This window comes from Oryctolagus cuniculus, chromosome 8, assembly GCF_964237555.1.
Source record: "Oryctolagus cuniculus chromosome 8, mOryCun1.1, whole genome shotgun sequence".
In the NCBI taxonomy this organism is placed as follows: domain Eukaryota; kingdom Metazoa; phylum Chordata; class Mammalia; order Lagomorpha; family Leporidae; genus Oryctolagus; species Oryctolagus cuniculus.
Genome location: NC_091439.1, coordinates 91884902 through 91910471, shown reverse-complemented (window position 1 = coordinate 91910471; position 25570 = coordinate 91884902). Strand labels below are relative to the sequence as shown.

The 25570-nt window shown below is 39.3% G+C and overlaps 1 protein-coding gene across 1 annotated transcript; it reads left to right on the top strand.

Annotated features, from left to right (window-relative positions):
• Positions 1–11559: 11559 nt before the first annotated feature.
• CXCL8 (C-X-C motif chemokine ligand 8) lies at positions 11560–14291 on the top strand. Its single transcript, NM_001082293.1, is given in 4 exon segments — positions 11560–11652; positions 12169–12304; positions 12574–12657; positions 13105–14291. Coding segments are annotated over 4 exon segments (306 nt in total). The 5' UTR covers positions 11560–11588; the 3' UTR covers positions 13127–14291.
• The last annotated feature ends 11279 nt before the right edge of the window (positions 14292–25570 follow it).

Here is a 25570-nt window from a genome sequence, read left to right as displayed (position 1 = left end):
TTTGAGTCCTTACTTTGCTCCTGATTCCAGTTTCTTATTGATGCAGACCCTGGGAAGAAGCAGGTGATGTCTCAAGTTCCTGTCATCCACGTGGGAGACCCAGATTGAGCTTTGGACTTCTAAATGAACTGAATTGAGCTCCCAGCCCTGGCTGCTGCAGGCATTTGGAGAGTGAACCAGGGGATGGAATATCTCCCTTACACCTGCCTTTCTAAATGAACAAAGAGAGAGAGAGATGTTCTTTTCTCCTCCCCATTGACTTTACAAAGGTGAGCAGTGCCTTACTGTGCTAAAATTATAGGAGAAATACGGCTGCAACCAAAAACAAAAGAAGGAAAGCAGACCCTGGGATACTAACCTGGAAAAGTGGCTGCTCCCAATTATCTAATGAAGCAGTTGTATGTGGTGATTTTGTCCAGGGAGGGAAGATGTCCTAAGTTCTGCTTCTGTAACTCCAGTCCTAAGACTGTCCTATAAATCTGCCCCAGGTATCTCTTTTATAAACACACTGGACCCACCAACCATTGGAGGTGTGGTCCTAAGTCACGTAGGCTGAAATTTAAATCAACCAATGCTGTAATGGTTATGATGCTGATGAATGGATAAATACTGTAAGAAACTTGCGTTTGATGCTCACTTCTCAGGAAATGATTCCAGCTGAGCCCGCTGTTGTTAATAAACTGCTCTGGATCTTCCACTGTCTTTGCCACCTGTTTGAATCTAGGGAGTTTTTCCCACTCCAGACTTCTGTAACATAAGTTCTGCCGTGAAGCCCTGTAAAAGTTATGGTGGACCTGAGCCACTCCCTTTCATTTTTCCCCCTTCTTTTTCTTAGAATTTCAGTACAGTACCTAGAGGAGGAGGAATATTAGAACAGAATTATGGCCTGCACCGCAGCTCAATAGGCTAATCCTCCGCCTGTGGCGCCAGCACACTGGGTTCTAGTCCCAGCTGGGGGGCTGGATTCTGTCCCTGTTGCCTCTCTTCCAGGCCAGCCCTCTGCTGTGGCCCGGGAGTGCAGTGGAGGATGGCCCAAGTGCTTGGGCCCTGCACCCCATGGGAGACCAGGAGAAGCACCTGACTCCTGGTTTCGGATCAGCTCAGTACGCTGGCTGCAGCACGCCAGCCGCAGCAGCCATTGGAGGGTGAACCAATGGCAAAGGAAGACCTTTCTCTCTGTCTCTCTCTCTCACTATCCACTGTGCCTGTCAAAAAAAAAAACAAAAAAAACAAAAAAAAAACAAAAAAAAAACAGAATTATAAGAACTTTAAAAAATGAATTGTCAATATTGAATGAATGAACACTTTTAGAATGTGCAAATATGTCTTTAAAATGTGAGCACTTCACAGCACATGTAGACTCTGGTCAGATGGGTCTGTCGCTCCCTTGCCCGCAAAGGAACAACACTGCTCACGGCTTATCGGTCTTCAGTAGACTTTTAATAAGAAAATAACAGCGACAGAGAAAGAATGAAGGAAGGAGAGTGGAAAGAAAGCCCCCTCCTTCCTCAGCACACAGCTTATATACAAAATCTGGCCAACTGCAAGTGGGCTCAAGTCCATGCACGGAACACTCCAATCCGCTGTCTGTTCACGCAGTGTGCACGCGTCCTCGGGCCAATCAGATGAGGTGTCACGCAGCAGGCAGGCTCACCGCACGGTCCTCGGCGCCATCTTGTTGTTTACGAGACAGGCTCAGTGCCTCTGGAAAGCCCCGACCATTGGAAAGCATTGCCCTAACCGAAACTAGCAACATCCGCCTTGTGATAAAGACACAGCAGCAGCTATCAGACCGACCTTGACATGGGGGCTCCATGGCTGGCCATCCCATGGAGCCCCACATGGGTCAAAGTTCAAAGCTAAATGTTTCATATCTTCTGTTTCCAATCTTATTTGAATGTCTCTGTGCCTGAGGGTGTGATCTTATTCAGTAAGAATATTAAGGACCAGCTTTGGGGGGTTTGTAACTTCAAGGACCTGGACAAATAGCTCCCAGTGCTACCTCTTAGATAAATGGTGATTGCAATCAACAGGTGTTACTAGAGTTAATGGAGATGTTGCCAACTGAGCCTATTTCACTGTGTTAAGCAGAACATCAGACCAATCAGAATTTTTCTCTAATGCTCTCATAACCTTATTTTTCAAGCTTAAAACAATCTTGGTGAGTGGGTTTTCCTGTCTTGGGTCCCCAGGACACGATCACTCGATGGGTGGCCTTCATTCTGCAGAGGAGAAAGAGCCCAGACTTTCAACCCAACAGACCAGAGTTTGAATCTGACCTCGGATTTGGCTCAAGTTGCTTGGCTAGCTGGGTGAATGTGATTTTTAAGTTTCTGAACCTGTTTTTTCTTTTCTTGACAGGCAGAGTTAGACTGTGTGTGTGTGTGTGTGAGAGAGAGAGAGAGAGAGAGAGAGAGAAAGGTCTTCCTTTCGTTGGTTCACCCCATAAATGGCCGCTATGGCCTTCACGCTGCGCCAATCCAAAACCAAGAGCCAGGTGTTTCCTCCTGGTCTCCCATGCGGGTGCAGGGCCCAAGCAATTGGGCCATCCTCCACTGCCCTCCCAGGCCACAGCAGAGAGCTGGACTGGAAGAGGAGCAACCAGGACTAGTACCTGGCACTTCAACCTGGACTAGAACCCAGGGTGCCTGTGCCACAGGCGGAGGATTAGCCTAGTGAGCTGCGGCACTGGCCTGAACCTATTTTCTTCAATGGTGAGATTGAGACAGCAGCTCCAACACATTCCTGTGACAATTAATGCATTAGCTCATGTGAATAGCCTGGTAGTAAAGTGAGTGGAGCACGGGCAGTTTTAAGCTAGACCCACACCCCACCCTGTTCCTGTTTCCTGATTATTTGCACGAGGGGCACTGACTCCCACAACACTTTAGTCTGGTTGAAGGGCTCCTCTCTGGAGGCAACTGGAAGAGTCTATCTAGCAAGAGTTGCCCCATGTCAAGCAGTCCTGCCACTTGGCTTTTTTTTTTTTTTCTTTTTTTTTGACAGGCAGAGTTAGTGAGAGAGAGACAGAGAGAAAGGTCTTCCTTCCATTGGTTCACCCCCCAAATGGCTGCCACAGCCAGCATGCTGCGCTGATCCAAAGCCAGGAGCCAGGTGTTTCTTCTTGGTCTCCCATGCGGGTGCAGGGCCCAAGCACTTGGGCCATCCTCCACTGCCCTCCCGGGCCACAGCAGAGAGCTGGACTAGAAGAGGAGCAACCAGAACAAAACCGTCACTCCAACTGGGACTAGAACCTGGGAGCTGGCGCCGCAGGTGGAGGATTAGCCAAGTGAGCAGTGGTGTCGGCCCCTGTCACTTGGCTTTAAATGCTCTCTCAAGTGGCCAAGCTACTGGACACTACATCCTTCCGGTTGCTCACCTCATGTCTATTTTACTCACAATTTTTTCTTTTCCTTGTAGCTCATACTGAATCCCCCATAATTTTGCTCTGTACCTTCGATTATCCAGAATCATGACCACCTATGCTATTACCACCCTGCTCAGCCTACTTTGCCCTCTCATCCTAACCCCGCAAAAGTCCTTTTCCCCTAGCAGCCAGACCGGTGTCCTATTTTCCTAAGACATGGAAATGGTGGAAACCAAAACCCTTAGATAATGACCTACAAGACTTATCTGATGTAGTCTCTTCCTCTCTGTCCCTCCCTGCTACTTTGTCTCTGCTGCAGCCCTACTGGCCTCATTATTGCTTCTCAAATGTACCAGGCAGGACCTCCACTCTGTTCACTCAAATTGTCCCTTGGCCTGGAACTCTCTTCCACAGAGTCACAGAGCCAGCTCCTAGGTCCTTCGGTTCTCCACTCAGTGTCAGCCTCCCTTCCCTTGCTTCTCCAATGCACAATCTGCTCACTCATCACCTGCTTGCCACCCCTCTCCCCCTTATCTGCTCTTCTCTGTTTCCCACTGCAACACTGATCTACCCAAGACCCTCCTTGCAAGTAGGCAGTTGTAGAGTGCCACACTAACATTTTCCACAAGCATCTTGAACACTGTTTGGGATATACAGATGCCCTGTGTCTGTTGAATAGATGGGGATGAGGGGTGTCAGATCTCTTTCCATGTGTTTTTAAGTGATAGCCACTAAGTTTTGTGTTTTTGCTTTGGAGAAAATCAGGCAAGTCTACTTTCCTATTAAAAATATTTTCCCCCAACTCCAACCACATTACTTGTTGCACAACAAGGGGGTCAAACTGTCACAACTTTTCTGTGAGGCATGAAGAAATCAAGGAAGAGGAACTTGGGTCTGGCAAGAACAAAGGAAGCATTTCCTTCTACTTCTGTGTTGCGGTTGTGAGGCAAGGAATCTGATGGTTACTCACACCATGCCCATGGCCCCTACTCTAGGCTCTTCATTAAACCCACGTCCTTCTCCTCTCAGTTGAGGGGAACTTTGTAAACGAGTTTTAATTTGCCCATTGTTCAGTGATGAGCACAAATTCTCTTAAATGTGTGGTAAATCTGAAGGTTGGGCGAGTGTCCTGTCCCACTACAACTGGTCAAGGTCGCCAGGGATCAATTTCCATCTTTCCATCCAGTTCATGTACGCTAAACTCCAGAGAATAAGAAAGCAGGATCCCAATCTCCCTCAGAAGGGACTGCATCTGCAAATCCACTCATCTCACCAATTCCTTGAAAGGAGGAGGGATTAGTCCTTCTACAGAGCCATGGTGCTCATCTCTGGTCCCTGTGCCTCCAGATCCTCTCCAGCAGGAGAATATGGGAGAAAGAAGAAAAATGTGCTCGAAACAGTCTGTGGCACTCTAGACATAGAAGTAAAACTTCCTGAGGCAGCACAGACTCTCTGGGCTCTGCTTAATTCTGCCTCCAACCTGCTGGGTGACTGTCTACAAGTTACTTTACCTCTGACTTTCTCTCATCTGTCAGGTGGGAATAAAGAACCAAAATGCAGTGTTGTTGTGAATATCACACAAAATAAAGAGTGACATGCTAGTAATAAGTTCCTGTTAGTACAATTACTCTTGAGTGAGTCCAACTCCAATCCAGAAACAAATTTCTCTTGCTAACCTTGGCCATCTAGAACCTGCTTTGTTTCACCTCAGGTCTCTTGACTGTGCTGTCATCGCCCTGGTCTTGTGGCTGGGTGTGCTATTTTCCACCTGCTCCACAACCCCACCCCTCCCGGTTTGCTTTGGACTTCAACTCTGTGGCAGACTGTGCCAGTGGTGATTTCCAGGTTTCTTTCTCTCTCTTTGGGAAAAGGAAGTGCATGAAAAATTCACTCAGTAGGTTTGGGATGGACAGTATTTCCTCTGTTGCAAAATTCCACTGGAGCATTTGAGTAGTGATTTCCTGTTTTATAGTGTAGGGACTGAAAGGGGAGATTTAATTTTGATAAGTAACATGACTCAGTGCAGAAAGATATATCCTAGATGAGCTGGTGTACAAAATGATAAAGAATAAATCAACTGGGAGAAGATCTGAGACAATGGAATATCAGATTAAGAAGAGGTAGACTAAGAAATTTTATATCTTTATTCACCATAAATCTTGAGATTCTGATATTTGGTTCTTTTCTCTAAACTGAGATATGAACCAGATTATTTTATAATTTTATTTTCCTTTTATGTGAAAACAATTTTACAGTTTATTCTTGGATTATATATCTATCTGGGGAAGCTAAAGGGAACTGTGGAAGAATTAAAATTTAACCACCCCTGCCTGTCACTTTTTCCATTGGCACGGCCTTTTAACAGCTTCCATAAGGAAGTTTCTTCAGTTGAAAGGTATACTCAGTGTTAACATTTTTGGATGCATTTGGTTTTCACTCCTGTAGGTAACAAGAACATGAAAGGTTGTTCTCATCTGTACTTTATGTTTGAGTTTTCTGGCCCTCCTTATTTTTCTCCTTATCCATCTGCCCCATATTCCCTCTACTGCCAGATCTAGAGGTGCCTATAGGAGTTTGATGGTTAATTCACCAAGGAAAGGGATTGCAGCCTGGCCATACAGGTTACTGTTCTATTTATCCACCACTGCTAAGTTAGCACATTAACTAAAGCTGTACTTTCCACATTAAAAATTCCTCTGACTTCATTAAATAAAAGAATTGTTCCCAAGAGACAACAAGAGCAAAGATAAGCCCTTTCACTTTCTTTGGTTGATATGCTTTTATTATTTGGAGAGGTTATGAGAGCTGGGGAATTTGTGCTTTCATTCAAGGAATGTTTACAGAGCACCTGTTACTTTCAGGCACCAGGATGAGAGCTGGCACACAGTGTCAATAAAGCAGGCAGGGTCCCTGACCTCATGGAATTTCCAGCAAAGGGGATGAGACATAGGTCAGTAAACAGGCACACAGATGGACTGGGAGCTCACTAGTTTAGCATAATCCATCCATGAAGAATTTGGATTTGGGTCAATTTTTTCTTAAACACTTTAATAATCCCTGAAGACAAAGTGGGGAAAGCCACATTTAAGGTAAAGCTCACATAAGTTTTAAGAATGAGAGTAAGAAATAGACTATAAGAATTACAGCATAAGACTTATTTTTCCTCTTATGCCACTTTCTTCAAATTGCTGGGTTTCATCTGAATTCAGTTTGAACAATACCACATGTCTATACAAACAATAAATAAAAAGGACCATCTGAGAAAAGAAAATGTCACTATAAAAACCATGCCATTTTCATACAGCGTTTTGAAACTTCCCCCTTCCACCCCCTCCATTGGTCACCTGACTTAACTGTTGATGTGTTGAGTGTTTTCCCCAAGACATGATTAAACACGGGCATCAATCTCCACATTTATAGCTAGGATAGCAACTTTCTTTTCTGCCATGTGATTTCATTTCCTTTGATCTTTCTTTTGCATGACATAAATCTTGGTAACATAATATATAATCATTGCCATTTCAAAGCTATCTTTAATTATAAACATTGGCCTAAACAGTGCCTAAATGTTTTCAGAATAAATGGGTACATACGTCCTTTCATTTTTTAAAGAAAATAAATAACTACTAGTAAATATTTAGATTATTTATTTTTATTTTTTGACAGGCAGAGTTAGACAGTGAGAGAGAGAGAGAGAGAGAGAGAGAGAGAGAGAAAGGTCTTCCTTTTTCCATTGGTTAACCCCCCAAGTGGCCTCTATGGCCGGCACATTGCGGCTGGCACGCTGCGCCAATTCGAAGCCAGGAGCTAGGTGCTTCCTCCTGGTCTCCCATGTGGGTGCAGGGCCCAAGGACCTGGGCCATCCTCCACTGCACTCCCGGGCCACAGCAGAGAGCTGGCCTGGAAGAGGGGCAACCAGGACAGAATCCGGTGCCCCGACCGGGACTAGAACCTGGGGTACCGGTGCCACAGGTGGAGGATTAGCCTAGTGAGTTGCGCCACCGGCCACATATTTAGATTATTTTTAAAATTGAAGACAGGGCGAATTTAGATTCCCTAAGTTCATAATAAATGCCTTTTCCCCAATCTGGCTCTTCCCCAAAAACTGTCTTACTAATTCCAAACTCTATTGATTTGGGAGAAGAATTAGGAAGGATATACAATTCTCTGTATATCAAGAGTATAAGACCTTTTTATAACACACGAATGTCAACTGAATTATTGGAAGAAAAATGAAGCTTCTGTAATGGAAGGAAACTATGGTTATATATAAACTTTCAAAGATCTATTCTGTAAATACAACTTCAGTTTTTGAGTGGCAAGATTTTGAAAGAAATGTCCTCCTCCCACTCCATGAAATGACATGAGGGATAGATTAGATGGGAAGAAAGGTAGTATTGAGCTTCTCCTCTGTTTCAGACACTATTCAGGGTATTATCCATGGGTTTCCTCTAATTCTCACTGTGAAACTACATAACTGAGACCCAATGAAGTTCAGAAACTTCTTGTGATTTTCTGGCTAATAGTACTGAGCTTAACGACAGGTTGGTCTCATCCCAACACCAATAAATAACCTTAAATTTAAATTATTATGGCTCTATCTTGTTCAAAACTAATACTTTTAACTGTTTGCTTCCCCAACTTGTGAAGAGTTTGGAAAATATTCCTTTTCTATAAGAGGTAGGGCACTTTCAGCTACACAGACCAACTTTACTGACTGTTTTTGCATCTTGATAACTAGTGACATTTGAATTTGGAGATGGATTAGAAATATCCTTGGGTTACTGGAGTAGATCGAGTTATATCAACAAAATAAAGAATTACAGGTTTCACATCTTTATACTAATTCTGGGCTTTACTGATGAAAATGTCAACGGGCAGGTGTGTTTATCAATATTAACATTAACAACATCACAAGTCAAACTCATTGCTACATGTGTGGCATTTTGTCTATTATTCAGGTACTCTAGAGTGTTGCTGAGCTGAAACTAGTTTCTTCAAGGGAGAAGCAATTCCAGACATGAGCTGAGACTCTACTTCCAGGATTGGGAAAGGCAGCTCTGAAAGAGTCTCAGATTGCAGGGGCATAGGCATCAGCTTATTCAAGATCTCTCCATTAGTAAGCAGGGGACAAGACTGAAAGCCAAGTTCATCCTGCTTCAAAGTCTGAGTTTTCCCCACCACAGTCTGCTTTGTGACTATAATCTGCTTTATAATTACAACTTTGTTAGGCTCATCCTGACTCTAACATATTTATTTAAATGGGGTGGAGGGCTTAGTTGGTTTAATACAGTAAAGAGACACTCAGTGTTTTGTTGAAGGGGGAGTTTAGTGGAAGAAAAAGAGTTATGAATTAATGTGGAAAAGTAAATCCTTTCCTTGTTCTTGATTCTTTCTTGAGCTCTCTGCCTTGGGTGATAGCCTTGATCAGTGATTATGATGGGGTTCTCTGGATGCACTTCTCTGAACATTAAGTGATTTTTGAGACTCAAGAGCTGGGAGAACTTAAATAACTCAATTGTCAAAGTCCCATGAACTCTGCATTCTGCTCCAGAGGGGGACAAAACATCACTTATATTTATGTAGAGCTCTGCACTTCAGTTGAACTTTGCACCCCACTCTACTCTGTGTTAAGGCATGATGTTCTTGAAGAGGACAATTACTCTTGCTCCTATTCCTACCTAAACTTGTTCAGTCCTTCTACTCACCATGTAGATTCAAAGTGCTATCTTTGTACAAGTGGGACAAGATAGGATTGCCCCTTTAGTCATATTGTCTTTGTCTATCCCCATCTCTGATGATGGAGAAAGCCCTAGGATATTGAAGGTTACATTGTGAGAGACATACAACTTTTGAAAAAAAGAGTTACTTCTTGCCATGTAAATGCTCCATTCTAACAGAAAATGTGAGCCTCAACTTTGAATGGAAGTCGCAACCTCAATCTGCAAGAATGATATCAGGATGAAAGGAGACCCATGGGAGAAGGAAGGGAGGGAGATATGGGGAGAAGAAAATGAATGCCTGAGTGTGTGGGACTCATCGAAAATATGAAGGCAACCTTCAGGGAGGAGTCAAGGGGTATTTGTCTGCCCATCAAGCTCTGAACGTCTGAGTGGCGCTGCTTTAGTGATTGATCCTGGTGCTGATGAATGGAACCAGTTGTGCCTCATGCATCAGTGTGACAATGTGTCTTTGCTGAGCATGCCAACCTCCCTGAAGGAAAGAGACTGGAAATTTTCTTTAAGAGCTAAGATTTTTTTTACACACCTGGTACCATTTTTTTCTTCTTGTCTCTCCATGTGTTTTGTACTAACTGCTAGACCATTTTAGGAAGCCCAATGGATCCTGTCCTCTCCCGTCTCCTTGCCTTGCACTTCTTTATCTCCACAAGCGAGGCAGTCCACTGGACTTTTCTGACTCCTTACCATCACCAAGAGAGGTCATAGATTTGAAGTTGTTTCTTCAGAAAATCTTTATCTAATCAAAACTGTAAGGAAGATGCTGTTCATTTGCTTCCAGAGTTTCCTGTAACGTCCTATAGTATAACATGCATCACTGTAGTTTACTTGCTTGTGTACGATTTTCCATTTCCTACACTAGACTGAAAACTCATGGAAGTCAGATACTATATCCTATTTATGTAGTATTCACATCTGCTACAACATCTGGCATTAGCAGATAAGAAACACCTGTTAAATTAATAAATGGATAATTATATTTCTGGAATACTAAGCAATAATAGCAACTATATTATATAAATGAACATTTGCTTTGCTATAAATGGCAATGTGACCCAGGCACTAGTTTTCTTCAAGCCTTAGGTTGGTGAGAGGAAGATAAAAAAGAAACATAGTTTCTCAGAAACTGTCTAGCATTTATGTAAAGCATTTGAAAATGGCATTCACCTTTCACACACCCTTATGTGGGCGATGTCACTACTATATTGTACTTCCTGGGAAAGAAGCAACTTGTCAAACCAAACTGCACTGTTTATAAGTTGTGTACTTGTCCAGATGGGGATAGACATTTGCTATATTAAGGTCAATTCCATACTACTTATCCAATGAAATGAAGATCTTTCTGTGCAAAGACTTCTTTCCAGGACTCTAGCATATAGAACCATCTTTTTAAGACACAGTAAAGCTTCTCACGTCATTCACTTGCTAGAAGTTAATATTGAATTCCTTGGATAAAGAACACAAGGGAAAGGTAGCTGAGTCAGAGTTTGATCCTATACTCTGCTCACCTTTCTATTAGATAACACCTCATTTCCATCCCAACCAAAGACCCTCAATGCCCACTTCCAGGAGCATAAACATAGCATGACATGATACTGGAGAATCTCGCACAGCGTCCTTACGGAGATGCGCTCTTCCTGTTCACCCTCATTCATTGAAGCCCTCAGTCCTTCAGCACCCAGCTTGAACTGCTTTTGGAAGAATCTGTCCTTGTGCCCCCAGCTGTCTACTCTGCAGTATCATCAGTCCTTATATAGATTTATTCTTATGAGACCGAGCTCTATCTCACCCATCTCAAGATCCCTCATATAACTCAGAAAGTGACTTGGTAAATGTTTGTGGAAGTGACCTATTTCAGTTCCTTCTGTTCTGCTAGCATTAGAAAACCAAGGTTTTTGAAAATTAGTGACAAAGTCCTTGAGAGAAGTAACAGATCCTGGAAGCTCTCTAAGATAATTAGAAAAGAGCTCGTTGTAACTTACATCCCTAATAAGAATGATTGAATAGATTAGCTTCATTATTATTACAGTACATATAAATCACCCAAAGACACGAAAAAAATTAAAAAAAAAATAACCGTGTTCTAACAATTGCCACTCCATTACATGACACTATGATAAAGTTATCTATCAATAAAAAGTAATATTTGATAATACTATATCTCTCAGGAAAACTTGAGTACTTAATAATCTGTGTATTAAATTACTTTTGAGGATTAGGAAGCTTCAATCACTCTGAATATTAGAAAGAGAACCAACCAGGGGAGTCTGGTGACTCATCTTTGGCCCTCAGGGCCAGGCGTGCGGTTGCATATTGTGGAATTTCCTCTGACACAATGCAGGGATGAGGGTGCACATATTCTCTGGTATAAAAAGCCGCAAGAGCGCTCCATTCCACACAAGTCCTCAGAGACAGCAGAGCTCCTAAGCTTCTAGGACAAGAGCCAGTAAGGAACCGGAAGAAACTACTTCGCCTGAATAAACATGAACTCCAAGCTGGCTGTGGCTCTCTTGGCAACCTTCCTGCTCTCTCTGACTCTTTGTGAAGGTAAGCACATTTATGAAGCTTCTTGGGATTCCTGCCTATTAAGTAAGAATACTCATAGCACATGTAGTTTTTCTTTTCTCATAAGCATTGAGGATTTTACTAAGATGAAATTCATCTGTGTGCCACTTGTGTATTTCTACTAATTCTGTTTAAGAGCAAACTGTGAGAGGATGTTAGTGAATCTTACTTTGACTATTATAGGTACCAATGTAGTATCCCAGAGGCATGTGCAGTATCTAGGGGAAGAAAAAAGTAGCAACGGGATGTCAACTTCGCACGGAGACAACTCTGATTCTTTATGTAGAAAGTCAATCAATATTGACAGTAATGACTGACAATTGAGGTCAAGGGTTCAGAGACCATCTGGACTTCAATGTTAGGAATGGAGTTGCTAGATATGAGTTGCTTTCTGCAGACTATTTGCTTCCTCCAATACTCATTGGCATTATAGACAGGGTAGCTAGCAGAATTGCACCTGTTGATGATATCAATTCTAAATGATTTTGTTCCCCACAGCTGCAGTTCTGACACGGATTGGTACAGAGCTTCGATGCCAGTGCATAAAGACACACTCCACACCTTTCCATCCCAAATTTATCAAAGAATTGAGAGTGATTGAGAGTGGACCTCACTGTGCAAATTCAGAAATCATGTAAGTACTTATAAATAATTAGGTTTTTGCTTTAGCAAAGACCTAGAATTGAGGAAAGTGGTAGTATCCAGGACAGTTCTCGGTACTGCAAATAAAGTAGTGAGCAAAAGAAATCAAAACAAAAATCTTTGTCTACAAGACATTTGCATATAATCACTTCCATCATTAGTAGATGATGTTTGTATTAGCCTTAGATTTTACTACTGTACTAAGGGCCCATGATTTGAATGGAAATGTAAAATGTTCATTTCAATGACCTTTCATTTCAGTGTAAAACTTGTTGATGGAAGAGAACTCTGCCTGGACCCCAAGGAAAAGTGGGTGCAGAAGGTTGTGCAAATATTCTTGAAGAGGTTAGTTTTTCTCTTTTTTTTTTCGTTTTTCCTGAGACATAGAGTCTAAAAGTCAACCCACAAATTTCTTGCTATTGTTGGCAATATTTGCTCCTAGATATTTGTTTCTTTGATTTAAAAACAAAACCCAGCAGCAATGGAGAGTTAGTTGTTCTCCTGACTAGGGAGACTACACCCTTCTGTTTGTTCAGAGAAGTCTGGGTTTGTGCCTGTGTTCTAGTATTATTAATAAAGTCCCTTGTCATCCTCAGAAGAGTTTTTTGATAATAATTCATCTGATCTCTCTATTTCTAGTTGGAAATAAAAGGTATTTCGAACACATGAATGTCTAAGACAGTATTGAATTTTCAAGAACATATGTTTTCAAGAACTCAACTTTTTTCATATGAGTATTAGAACACTATTAATATTCCCATTTTAAATTAAATTAAATTTTATGTTTTTCAGGGCTGAGCAGCAAGAGTCATAAAAAAATGCATTCTCCATACTATCCAAGAATTCCTCAGTAAAGACGCCAAAACATTCAAAAAAGTCTACTTCAATGCTTTAAATACTGCATGGATCTGTCGTAGGGCTGCCTGATAAAATGTAGGATTCTCAGTTAAACCCGAATTTCTATAAAGCTGTGAGTTGCTTTTTCATTATCCCATGCACTATCCAGTAGATGTTTATACTGAAAATTATTTGACCCTATAGCAAACAACAAATAAATTTTAAAGATAAGAATATCTTAGATAGTGCATGGGACAATGTACAAAGAACAAACCTGAGGTCAAGGGCCAGGGGAATACCTGGCCTTCAATGTCAGGAATTGGTTTGTGAGAAGTGTGATGTTTCAATCATCACATGAAAATGATGGGACAATCAAGTTTGCTGAAATTCATAGTTAGCTAAGAATACTGGAATTGTTATTTGTTGCCACTGGCAACCCTGGTCTGTTGGTCAGGCCATGAGTTCCAAGCCAACTGTCTTGATTACTCCTTTATCCCTAACCAAGAGAAAATGTATCAGCCAACATCCTACCTCACAGGGATGTTGTGAGGGCACATGGAAGCACTTTACATTTTTTTCATGTTCATGTAAATTATTTTCAAGTGTAACTTATTCACTTATTTATTATTTATTTATTTAAGCATAAGCATAAAATATAGTAAAATGTTTGCCTTATGGAAAATGGGAAGCATTGTTCAGAGGATATTATAATGATATTAGAGTGAATTTATATTTATTTTAGATATTAAATGATATTATATTAGAGAATTTCTGATCAGGGCTTCTAGCAATAGCAAAAAATGTGTTTCAGATAACAACTACCTTTTAAATCTTAAGTAAATCATTGTTTTTCTGAAATTTTAATTGAACTCAAAGTCTTAGTTTTTTACATTCCTCATCTTGTGTTGTCATTGTGAGCTTTGGTATGTAGTTCTGTGTTGAAGCACAGAATCTTGAGTTAGAATTCCCTGTCTCAAAACAGCAAAAAGTCACCAGGCAATGTTAGCCAAGTAATGTTTGTGGGATAAAATGCATTTATTATGCACAGATTCTTATAATTTTAGTTAAATGATTGTGGTTTTCAACACCAGGTTTTATTTTTTTGTAAATCGAAGATGATATTTTGTATAACTAAAATTTTCTTCTATTGTTTTTGATAGTTCAAAAATATAAGTGTAACTATAAAACATTTAAAATAAAATTTATAATCAAAGTTATGAGGTGTTTGTCTTTTATAGTTTCAATTTATTGCAAATTTCATTTATGTTAAAATTATTTCTTGATTTTAATAACATAAAAGAGTCTCCTTAGCATTTTGTATGGTACATGGAAATTCACAAATCTTTATTGTGGTATAGCACTCCTTTTTAAAAATGAGTGACAAAACTAGTATCTTCCATAAAATTTTGGGAACTTTTCAACTCTGCACTGTATTCAACTTTGCTAATAAAGCTGACCTCAGCTTTTCAATTAACTAGTATATTTGTGTGCACATCTTAGCACAGCTGTGAATTTTATTAAATAGGGAAAAGAGCACATATTATAAGGCAGTTACTAGTAATTAAGAAGTAAAACTGACACAAAAGAGCCAACATACTTTAAAAGACAATTAAAGATCACATATTTGAAAAAGCAAACAAACATTACTCCAAAAAGTGAAAATATTTTTTAAAATGCAATGGATGTATTTTGTAACAGATAAAACTATTTTAAAAAATGAAGAACTATATTTATGAGGTAGAATGGAATAATTTTATCTGGAGATAGTAATTTGAAAAAAGAAGTTAAAAGGCACAGGGCATGGGATAGGTATTCTGGTGCAGCCAATGAAATCACTGCATGGGATGCCCACAATTCAGATCAGAGGGTTGGTTTGAATGGTGGCTACTCTGGGCGTCCAATCCAGCTTCCTGCTGATGTACCTGGGAGGCAGTGGGATGATGGTGCTCGTGCCACCCATATGGGAGAACTGGGTGAAGTTCCTAGCTTTGGTCTGGTCCAAGAGGACCAGAAGTGAACCAGTGAATGGAATTTCCCTGCCCCCATTCCCTTTCAAACAAATATTTTAAAAATGATATGGTCTTGTGGTTGTCTAATTGAGTTTTTACAAGCAGAAGAGAAAAGAAAAGGTCAGAGACAATACTTGAAGTGACAGTGGCCCAAAACTCCAGAAATGAAGAAAAATCCCATTTACTATTTTTTACCTTTGCACTCCTAGTCAAACCCCAATGATGCTAGAGCCTTCATTCACATTTACCTACCTCCTAGTTCATATGCAATTGCCCTTTGGTATTTTAAGTCCACTTTTGTCTTCAGGCTCCATAATTCTGCTTTCATGTAGCTAGGTACTTTACAAATTTACTTATTTTTTAAAAATGTTTGTGTTGTATTATATCTCAATCCAGTATTGTGGATCAATTTCCTTCTTGCCACAAAGACAAACTTAGAATTTAGTTTAGTGATGATTTGTGATGACAAATTCGCTTATTCCTTATCCAAAGAAAGCTTAGTTTAAAGCTCCTTCTCAAGAGACATTTTTTGCTGGCATATGTTCAGTTTATCAAAAATTGACAATGCTAAAGTTCTATATACTCAAGAAAAGAAACTCAAAATACATAATGAATAAAACTTTATAACTACACAGCCCTGGCCATGGAGGCCATTTGGAGAGTGAACCAGTGGGTAAAAGATATTCTCTCCTCTCTCTCAATTCTGCTTTTCAAGTAACTAGATAAATAAATCCTTTTAAAATATACAATCTAAGTGAAAACTCTTGCAATAATTTAGCTTTTAAAGACTGCAAGAGAAACACAGGTTTGGCGGTTTTCATTCATTGGTTTTATACTCATAGTATTCAGATGATTCAGAGTCCCAAAGGGTCATCTTTCCCTTCAACGTGACATATTCTGCTGCAGAACAATTTGAATGAGGAAGAGAGTTTTCTGTCTCCTCACAAGTTAATTCACATTGCGACCTACTTTTCGTAAGCCATTTTCTCCCTATAATCACTCTGGGTACCTGCTGCTGTTGTTCACTCCATGGGTCAACATCAATGGCAAAAGACGTTTTCATTTCTAATTTCTGGGCACATGAACATGTAAGTGTTCAGCTAACAGAATTAACAAAAAGATTGGTGAGTGACATATAACAGGAACCAAGTGGACATTCACAGTCCATGACAGCTTGTTTCCCTTTAGAGGGGAATCTCCTTGCCTACATTGCTTCTTGGCCCATGTTGTGGGGGCCTTTACTTTTCCCCCAGAGTTCCACCTAAATTTCATTTCCTTGTTCTCCTGTTTAAATTCAAGGTCCCTTGTTCCATGCCGCTTTGAAATACTTCCTTTTGTGGATATCTTGGATAAGCTACTAAACAGATAACAAATGAGTAATTTTACAGGGTTCTTGAAAGCAGATAGCCAGGGGTTATCTAATCTAAACAGCCTAGACTTTCATGAGGAAATCTGAACTGGAGTCTGAAGGGTGAGTAGGAGTTGGCCGCACAGAGGGTACAAGGCAATGGTCTAGACAGTAGGGAGGAAGGAATCTGTGGGCAGGCACATGACGTGATTTGAGAAGTGAAAAGAATCTCAGTCTGACTGGCATTTGACATGAAACAGAACAAGTGCTACCGGTTAGCTATGCCATACCAACAACAAATTGCTGTAAAAACAGCTTAGGTTGGGGGCTGGAAATTTCTAGTAGATTCCACAATTGGCCTCATTTTAAATTATGAACTCTGTATGCTATTCTTCTGGGGTTTCTTTAAGGAAGATGGGGGCTATGAAACCAAGTGAAAGTGTTCTTTCTATGAGCTTTGTTGTGCCAGTAGGAGATGAAGCCAAAGAACTAATTCTCACATTTATACAAAATTTCTTAATGTGTTAAGTATCATCTTTAATGTGATGAATGTCAGCCATGAAACAAGTTGATACCTATGTACCAATCTAGTGAATCTTAATAATGAATACTTAAAAATTGACTTTCCAGTTTCATCTTTATCACCTTTAAAATATGTCAAATGATTTTCTTCCCTCTTTCCTCTGTCACTATGAGACAGCCCAAAAAAATGCTCTACTAAAAAGCCAACCAGAGAGGTCAATTTAAAGATTCAGCATTGAATAAAGAATCAAGAAAAGGAAAAATGAAAAAATGCAGAGACAGGGAGAATATGAGAGCCATAAGATTAATATTGAACAATTTTTACATCCATGTTTTATTAGAAAACTTCAGAGGATGGAAAATTACTGTGCTTGCAGTAGTTGTACAGCAAGTGAAAATTGCTTAAGAGTGTATTAACTCTGCAATAATAGTAGAAGGTTTAAGAAATCAGTAATGTCTCCATACTCACTTTAAAAGACAGCTGGACAGCAATTGCTTCACTTGGAAACCATCAGTTGAATTTGTAGAAATCACAGACAACACACAGGGACTTTTCCAACGCATCAGAGTAACTACTAGGTCAGTTTTACCCTGCAAGATTTGCAGAAGGGACAATCAGGAATTTTCCATAAGATTGCATAAGGTTCAAAGACTCCAACTTGTGACAGTGGGCTTTAACTTTCCATATCAGAGTACTTGGAGTCAATTCTCTTCTCTAACTCCTAATTCCAGCTTTCTGCTGAAGCAGACACTGGGAGGAGTGGTGATGGTACAAATAATTGTGTTTCCATGACACATGTGGGAGACCTGGATTGAGTTCTTGGATCCTGGTTTTGATATGGTCCAGATCTGGCTGTTGTATCTACTTAAGGAATGAACCAGTCGTTAGAAAATTCTCTCTCGCGCGCGCGCTCTCGCTCTCGCTCTCTCTCTCCTTCTCTCCCTTCCCCACCTCACTCTGTGGCTTTGCCTTTCAAATAAATACATAAATAGATCTTCTAAAAATATCCAACATTTGGCCGGCACCACGGCTCACTAGGCTAATCCTCTTTTTTGCAAAGCTACTGGAATGTTTGAAACAAACTCTGGATGGAAACTTAAGTAGTCCGGGTTCTAGTCCCGGTTGGGGTGCTGGTTCTGTCCCGGTTGCTCCTCTTCCAGTCCAGCTCTCTGCTATGGGCTGGGAAGGCAGTGGAAGATGGCCCAGGTCCTTGGGCCCTGCACCCACATGGGAGGCCAGGAGGAAGCTTCTGGCTCCTGGCTTCGGATCGGTGCAGCATGCCGGCTATAGCGGCCATTTGTGGGGTGAATCAACAGAAGGAAGACCTTTCTCTCTGTCTCTCTTTCTCACTGTCTAACTCTGCCTGTCAAAAAAATCCAACATTTATGAATATAGAAAGATGGATTTCTCCATGTTTTTCATTCCTAAAAATAAAAATCAAGTTGAATAAACATAGTTGCTATTAGACTTTGTAACATTATTTAGCAAAATGACAGACAAAATCATATCTCAATGGAAAATAAAGGTGAGAAAACATTTACTTAAGTTTCCATCCAGAGTTTGTTTCAAACATTCCAGTAGCTTTGCAAAAAAGACATGTTGCAAAACATGATGCAAGCATTGAAGATAAACCTTTCTTCTATCTAGCAGTTCTATGTCACAAAATGATTTAACTGTCTGCTACTCACTCTATGACTCTTGGACTTCATACTTATATTCTAGTGTTCATGGGGAGAGTATTTTGTAAGTATATTCTCTTTGTGTTTTCAAATATATCCACCATGCATCTTGCGAGAGTCTGATTTATGTATTTTTTAATTAGCTAATTAATTTGAAAGGTAGATAGGTATGTGAAACAGACAAGTAGACAATGAACTTCAATGTGCAAAAGAGAGACTGGGCCATGGCAAAGCCAGGAGACTGGAACCCAATGCAAGTCTCCCACATGGGTGGCATGTGCCCAAGTACTTGAAGCATCACCTGCTACCTCCCACGGAGCTAGCTCATTACCAGGATGCTGGAATCAAAAGAGAGGTCAGACCTCAAACCCAGGCACTCCAATGTGGGATGCTTGTGTCCAAGCAGCTTCTTATTTATTTATTTATTTATTTGAGAGGTAGAGTTATAGACAGTGAGAGAGAGAGAGACAGAGGGAAAGATCTTCCTTCCGTTGGTTCACTCTCCAAATGGCCGCTATGGCCAGAGCTGCGCCGATGCGAAGCCAGGAACCAGATGCTTCCTCTCGGTCTCCCATGCGGGTACGGGGGCCCAAGCACTTGGGCCATCCTCCACTGCCCTCATGGGCAACAGCAGAGAGCTGGACTGGAAGAGGAGCAGCCAGGACTAGAACAGGCACCCATACGGGATGCCAGCGCTGCAGGTGGATTAACCAAGTGAGCCACTGTGCTGGCCCCCCAAGCAGGTTCTTAACTGCTGCACCAAACACTTACTTTGGGAGCCTCAAAGAAACACAGGATTCAAGGGACAACTAACTTATTTGTGCTTAGGTCTTTGCAGGCCTCCTGCAGTCCTGTTATGATGCAGCAAGTCATCCCTTACCTTCCATTATCTCTGTTTTTCTTAGTGTGTGCCTGCCAAACATGTTTTATGATCAGGTCATTCTGAAATTTTTCAAATAAGTTACACTTTATTCCTATTAATTCCACTAACAAAAGTATTTTTGAAGATTTTTAAAGCATATTTCAAGATCCTCTCATAAAGCATGAATGAATTATAGATTTCAACATGTATAGTATATTACTTTATTTTGAATAGAAAAGAAAATCTTAGTGTTATCCTTGTTTTTCTGTCTTCCTGGCTCACCATATTCATTTTATTTTATGGGTAAGTTTTAGAGGTCTCTGTCCTGTTGAGAAAGGAACTCTAACTTCTATTTTTTTTCTTTTTAATACTATTTTTTTTTCTTGAAAGAATCTTTTTGATCTCCTTGTTCACTAAAAAAGTGTAGCTATTCCTCCTTCTAGGACATGGAACATAGCTACGCACTGTCAAGTAGGGCTGCATGTAGTGAGGGACCTCCAGTCTAATTCTAACATAGCCTAAAAATCTTTTATTTATCCCTAAAAACAAGGAAAATGACTGGATTCCAGTATAAGTCCAAATTCAAGCCTACCTTATGTGTCTTTCATTGTCCCTTTTATCCAAGTTGGGAAGTTTTTATATCATTCAAAATTATCTATCTAGATATCTTTTTTTATTATGCATGTATCTATCCAATGTATTCCACTCCCTACTGTGTTAAGATTTCTAAAAATCTATTGTCGAATATATATAAAGTTTATGATTTAATGATTTTAGGATTATAATTAAGGGAATTAAGTACATTCACACTATTGTGTAGCCATCACCACTCTTCATATCCATAACTATTTTCATCTTTCCAAATTGAAGCTCTGTACCCATGAGACAATGCTGTCCCATCTCCCCTCCTTCCTAAACTCTGATAACCATGAGTCTATTTTTCTTTAGGTACTTTTGCTTCCTAATATAAGTAGATTCATGCAATATCTATTCTTTCATTACTGGCTTGTTTAGCTTAGCACAATGTCTGCAGAGTTATTTTTGTTGTAGCTTACAGCAGAATTCCCTACTATTTTAATGCTGAATAACAATCCATGGTATGTATATGCTACATTTTGTGTAATTGCTTGCTAGAGGACATTTGTGTTATTTCCACCCTTTGGCCATTGTAAATGATGCTACTATGAAGATGGGTGAACAAATATTTGTTTGAATTCTGACTTTTAGTCCTTTTATGTATATATGTAGAAGTGGAATTACTAAGTCATAAGATTATTTCTGTGTTTGAAAGAAATAGCATTCATATATTTCCATGGAGGATGCACCATTTTTCATTCTCATGAGCAGTGCACAAGACTTACAATTTTTTTACACTATCACAATATTTATTTTGACTTTTAATTTTATTTTTTAATACAAAAGTGTGAAGGAACTTATGTTGATATTTCAATGTGGAATTTACCTGAAGATTAATTATTTTGAGCATATTTATATGTACATATTTGTTATTTGTATAATTTCTTTGAACAAATGTCTATTCAGGGCTCTTTTTAATTGGGAGGATTTTTGTTATTGAGTTTCAGAATTCTTTATATATTCTGGATGTAAATCTCTTCCCAGATACATTATTTGAAAATATTTTCTCCCACCCTATCAGTTGCCTTTTCACTCTATTCATATACTTTTTGATGCATAAAATGTTTAATTTGTATGAAGATCAATTCATTTATTATTTCTAATTTTGGTCCATGTGTTTTGTGAGAGAGATGCAATTTTAGATCTCCAATTTTATTTGTAAGATTATTTATATTATCCTGTGTAATAGACTTTGAGGCAAACTTTTATTTATAAAGCAGTAAAGTCTTGAGGACCAAAATGTGGGAGTTCCTGGGTTTGCCTGGAAACTGTTCCTTTGCTCACAATTGTTTGTTTTGTGATACAAGGACTAAGAGTTCATCTGAAGCAGATACAATAACGAAATAAATGATTTGAGGAGGCTCAACCATCACCATCTCTCCTAAAATTCCCCTGTCATTGCAATGAATATAAGTTATAAAGTATGGAGGACAATATAGGGGAAAAATTGCCAAAGAGAAAAGGATTTTCATCTAAGATTTGGAAAAAAATCTATTGCTTTGAGTTAGGCTTGGAATGCACTATTTCCTAACTCTATGGTGCAAGTCAATATCACATTGAACTGAAAAACTTGCCAAGATTCTGCAATGCTGATCAGTTCCAGCCCTGCTGTATTTCTCCAGAAGTCTAAGGAGGCCATAACCACTGGGGGATATACAGGTAATTGTAGCCTGTGGCACCAGTGTTCAAATCCCAGTTGCTCCACTTTCTATACAGCTCCCACTAATGCTTCTGAGAAAGCAGTGGAAAATGACCCAAGTGCTTGCGCCCTTGCACCCATGTGGGAGACCTGGAAGAAGATCCTGGCTCTTTGCCATGGATTTCCCCAGCTCCAGCCCTGGAGGCCACTTGGGGAGTGAAGCAGCAGATGGAAGATCTTTCTTTTTCTGATTCTCTCTCTGTAACTCTGCCTTTCAAATAAATAAATAAATCTTTCTAAAAAAGGAATTGTCCTAAATACAAGAAAATATTTTGTAAATTTAGTAAGAGATTTAAAACACTGGAATGTAGAAATTATATGCACACACTTCCATATGCATACATATTGCATTCTTATGCCTGGTATTTTATTGATACAACTATATTCTCTCCTCTTAGTATAACACTTTGCAGAAGGTAATAACCTGCTTTGTATGATCAGAAATGTAAGGGACTTCCTGAAGATTACCTCAGGTCACAACTTGGAACTAAGTCTTCTGTTTCCAAGGTCAATCAAGTCCATCTCCATCACACCACATCTCATCAGGCCCACTCAGATCAATGTCACAAGAATTCACTATCAAGCATCTGTCAATCTTTGTTCTGGAAGCTTCAGCCAATATGTGCAAGTAAGCTACAGTGCCTTTCTTTAAGTATTAACCAGAAACTAAAGAATTCAAACATACTCTATGACATAGATACAGACAAATGTGCTAATTGCACAGACATTGACAAATGCTGTGTAACTCTGAGTCTTCATTGACAGCTTCCATTTCTTCGTAAGAACTTAGTGTAGGAAGCATTGCAACCTAGATGTTAGCTGCAGCCTTTCTGCCCTTGGGAATCTGGTTAAACCTGAGCTAAGCAGTGTATTCAAGGCTTTGTAGGAGTTCAGAATCTATTCCATGAATCCTGTGAGGCCCTGGACTGTACTCACCCTTTTGTGACCATTCTAGTGCAATTCTGAAGGTTTTATATCCTTCAAAATTTGCTAATTGCAGACTGTGCCTTTAAAAATCTCAGGTACCACTCACTGGGGAGGTGGTCAAAGGGAAGGGTCCTGTTGCAAATCTTTCGTCCTTTTATAATCACTAATTCAACTATTTCACTCTCTTCTTCTCTCTTCCATTTTTTCACATACGACATTTCTATTTGTATTTATAACCCCTGAGAAACTCCAATTTCCCTCTATTTGCTGATTATAATATTTTTTGCCAAAGTTTACAATTTTATTCCTTTATGGTCAACAAAAGATTTTATTATAACTATATTTTCCTCCTTTCTCTACTACATTATCTGGGGACATTTCATTTTTGCCAATTTGAAAAATTAATATTTAATTCAACAAACTGTAACTAGTAGCTATGGGAAGTTCTGGGACTAACTGCCATTGATATCATTTAGGAATTATGACTGTTGGAAATGCTAATGTGTTGCCCAGGTCACGAGCCTGTCTTACTGATATTGTCATTGTGATGGCTGTTATTGTCTATTCATACTCTCACTACTCACTAGAAACTCACTTTAGAAAGTTTTGGTTCCTTTTGTTGGGGCTTTAAATATAACTTAAAAGAGATTTTCAGTCTTCCATTCTGTAATTGTTAAGTGATAGCAATTCTTTTTTAAAAAACAAAAAACAAAGGCTTTGACATTGTGGCATTGTGGGTTAAGTCACTGTTAGGGAAGCCTGCACTCCAGATTTGAATGTTGATTTACAACTGGGCTCCTCTACTTCAAATCCAGATTCCTAATAATGAACCTGGTAAGGCAGTGGATTATGGCCCAAATACTTGGACTCCTGTCACCACTGGCAAGACTCTTATGGAGTTCTGATGCCTGGCTTCAGCAGGGTCCAGTCCTGGCTGTTACAACCATTTGGGAAGTGAACCAGTATATAGAAGATTCTCTCTCTTGCTCTCTCTCTCTCTCTCCATCCCTCAATCTCTCTCTTTCTTTATCTGCCTTTCAAATATAAAATAAACAAATAAATCTTTAGGAATTGATATCCACAAATAGTTTTTTTTCATAAGTCACCTTTTCCATAAAAAGGAGACCCCACATATGTGTCTATCATTTCGGGATTTTGCCAAGTACTAAATCAGAGATACAAAGGTCATTATCCATTAGTCACTTGTTGCTAGAAAAGCAATCTGAAGAAGTGGAACTCCCAAAGTTGCAAATCATTTGTATTTCAGTTGGAAAGAGTGACATTTGTCTGCCTATTGAGATAATGCTTCCTGTATGAGAGCTGAAATCCTCTCCAAGTACATATATCTCACAGACTTTTGTAAATAAGGAGTTCAGTTCAATTACTACTGAACTTAGTCAGTAGTAATTGGACTGTTAGTACATATTATCATTTTGGGTCCTGAAAACAGGTTGTACTATCATGAGGAATATCTATATATCTATCTATGTCTCTATATTATTATATCAATTTATTGTTTTGTTTTTACTGTTTTTGCTGCTTCTGGCCAAAAGAAAAAACAGAACTGGACACTTAGCATATTTCAGATATATATTTTTGAATCTTTCAATTCTGGAGATAAGATTCTGATGTCAAAGCTTATAGTATTCATGGTGTCTGATTCTATTACAGTGGCAAAGAACTTGTAATGAATATGGGTGGAAAGGTGAGGTAAGTTAATATGAGGTAAGGAAAGAGAAACCACTTACTCTTGAAATTCCTAAGAATTTGGAACACCTGAGTATTCTTGGAAGCCTCAGAGCAAATGAGTAACAGAAAAACATTAAGTGCAAAAATTGTTGCAGCACCTCATTCCAAAGAACACATTCAGGTCACTATAGTTGCTAACATTTTCATCACTAATCCGTAACTAGGGTGTTGCATTAATAAGTGACCATCTTATTCATTAAATACTGCAAAGAATTGAAAGAGGAATGAGAGATAACTGTCATTCTATTTAAAACAAAAACAAAATTGTCAACATTTCTGCCTCAAAGGGAGATTGGGCCTTAACAAAAGAGCAGAACCAAATCAAGAGCAGTCACTAACAAAGATATAAAGGTTTGGTAAGAAACCAATTAGAAACCAACAAGTACCAATTCAACCATGCAGATGAACAATGACCACACCCATCATAATGACTGAAATGAAGAGGATAATTCCAAGTATTGGTGAGAATGTGGAACAGCTTGAACTCTGAAAGTCTGTTGACTGTTGACTGGAGTGTAAATAAAATAGTGGAAAGCTGGCTATATCTACTAAAGCAGACATGCATTATTTATTACCCAGCAAGTCCCTTCTTAGGTAAACCTGGTTGAAAACTACCCATATATTACTAAACAGACATTTAGTAAAATATTCATACAAGTACTACTTTTGATAGTCCTATATTAAAAATTATCCAAAGACTATCAACAATAGAATATATAAATAAATTATGATATATTCATGTAATGTAATACTCTATTTCTTGTAGCAACATTGACAACAAATTATTTATAGTTACACACAGAATATGGATAAATCTCACAAATTCTATACTGAGTTTATGGCGCTTGGCATGAAACTCCAGAAACTGTATGATCCTACTTATATAAAGAATGAAAACAGACAAAGGCCAGATATGCTTTTAGAAGTCAGAAATGTGAGAGCTCTTAAAAAACAAAATGTGATGATAAAACAAAGTATTCTGAGTACTG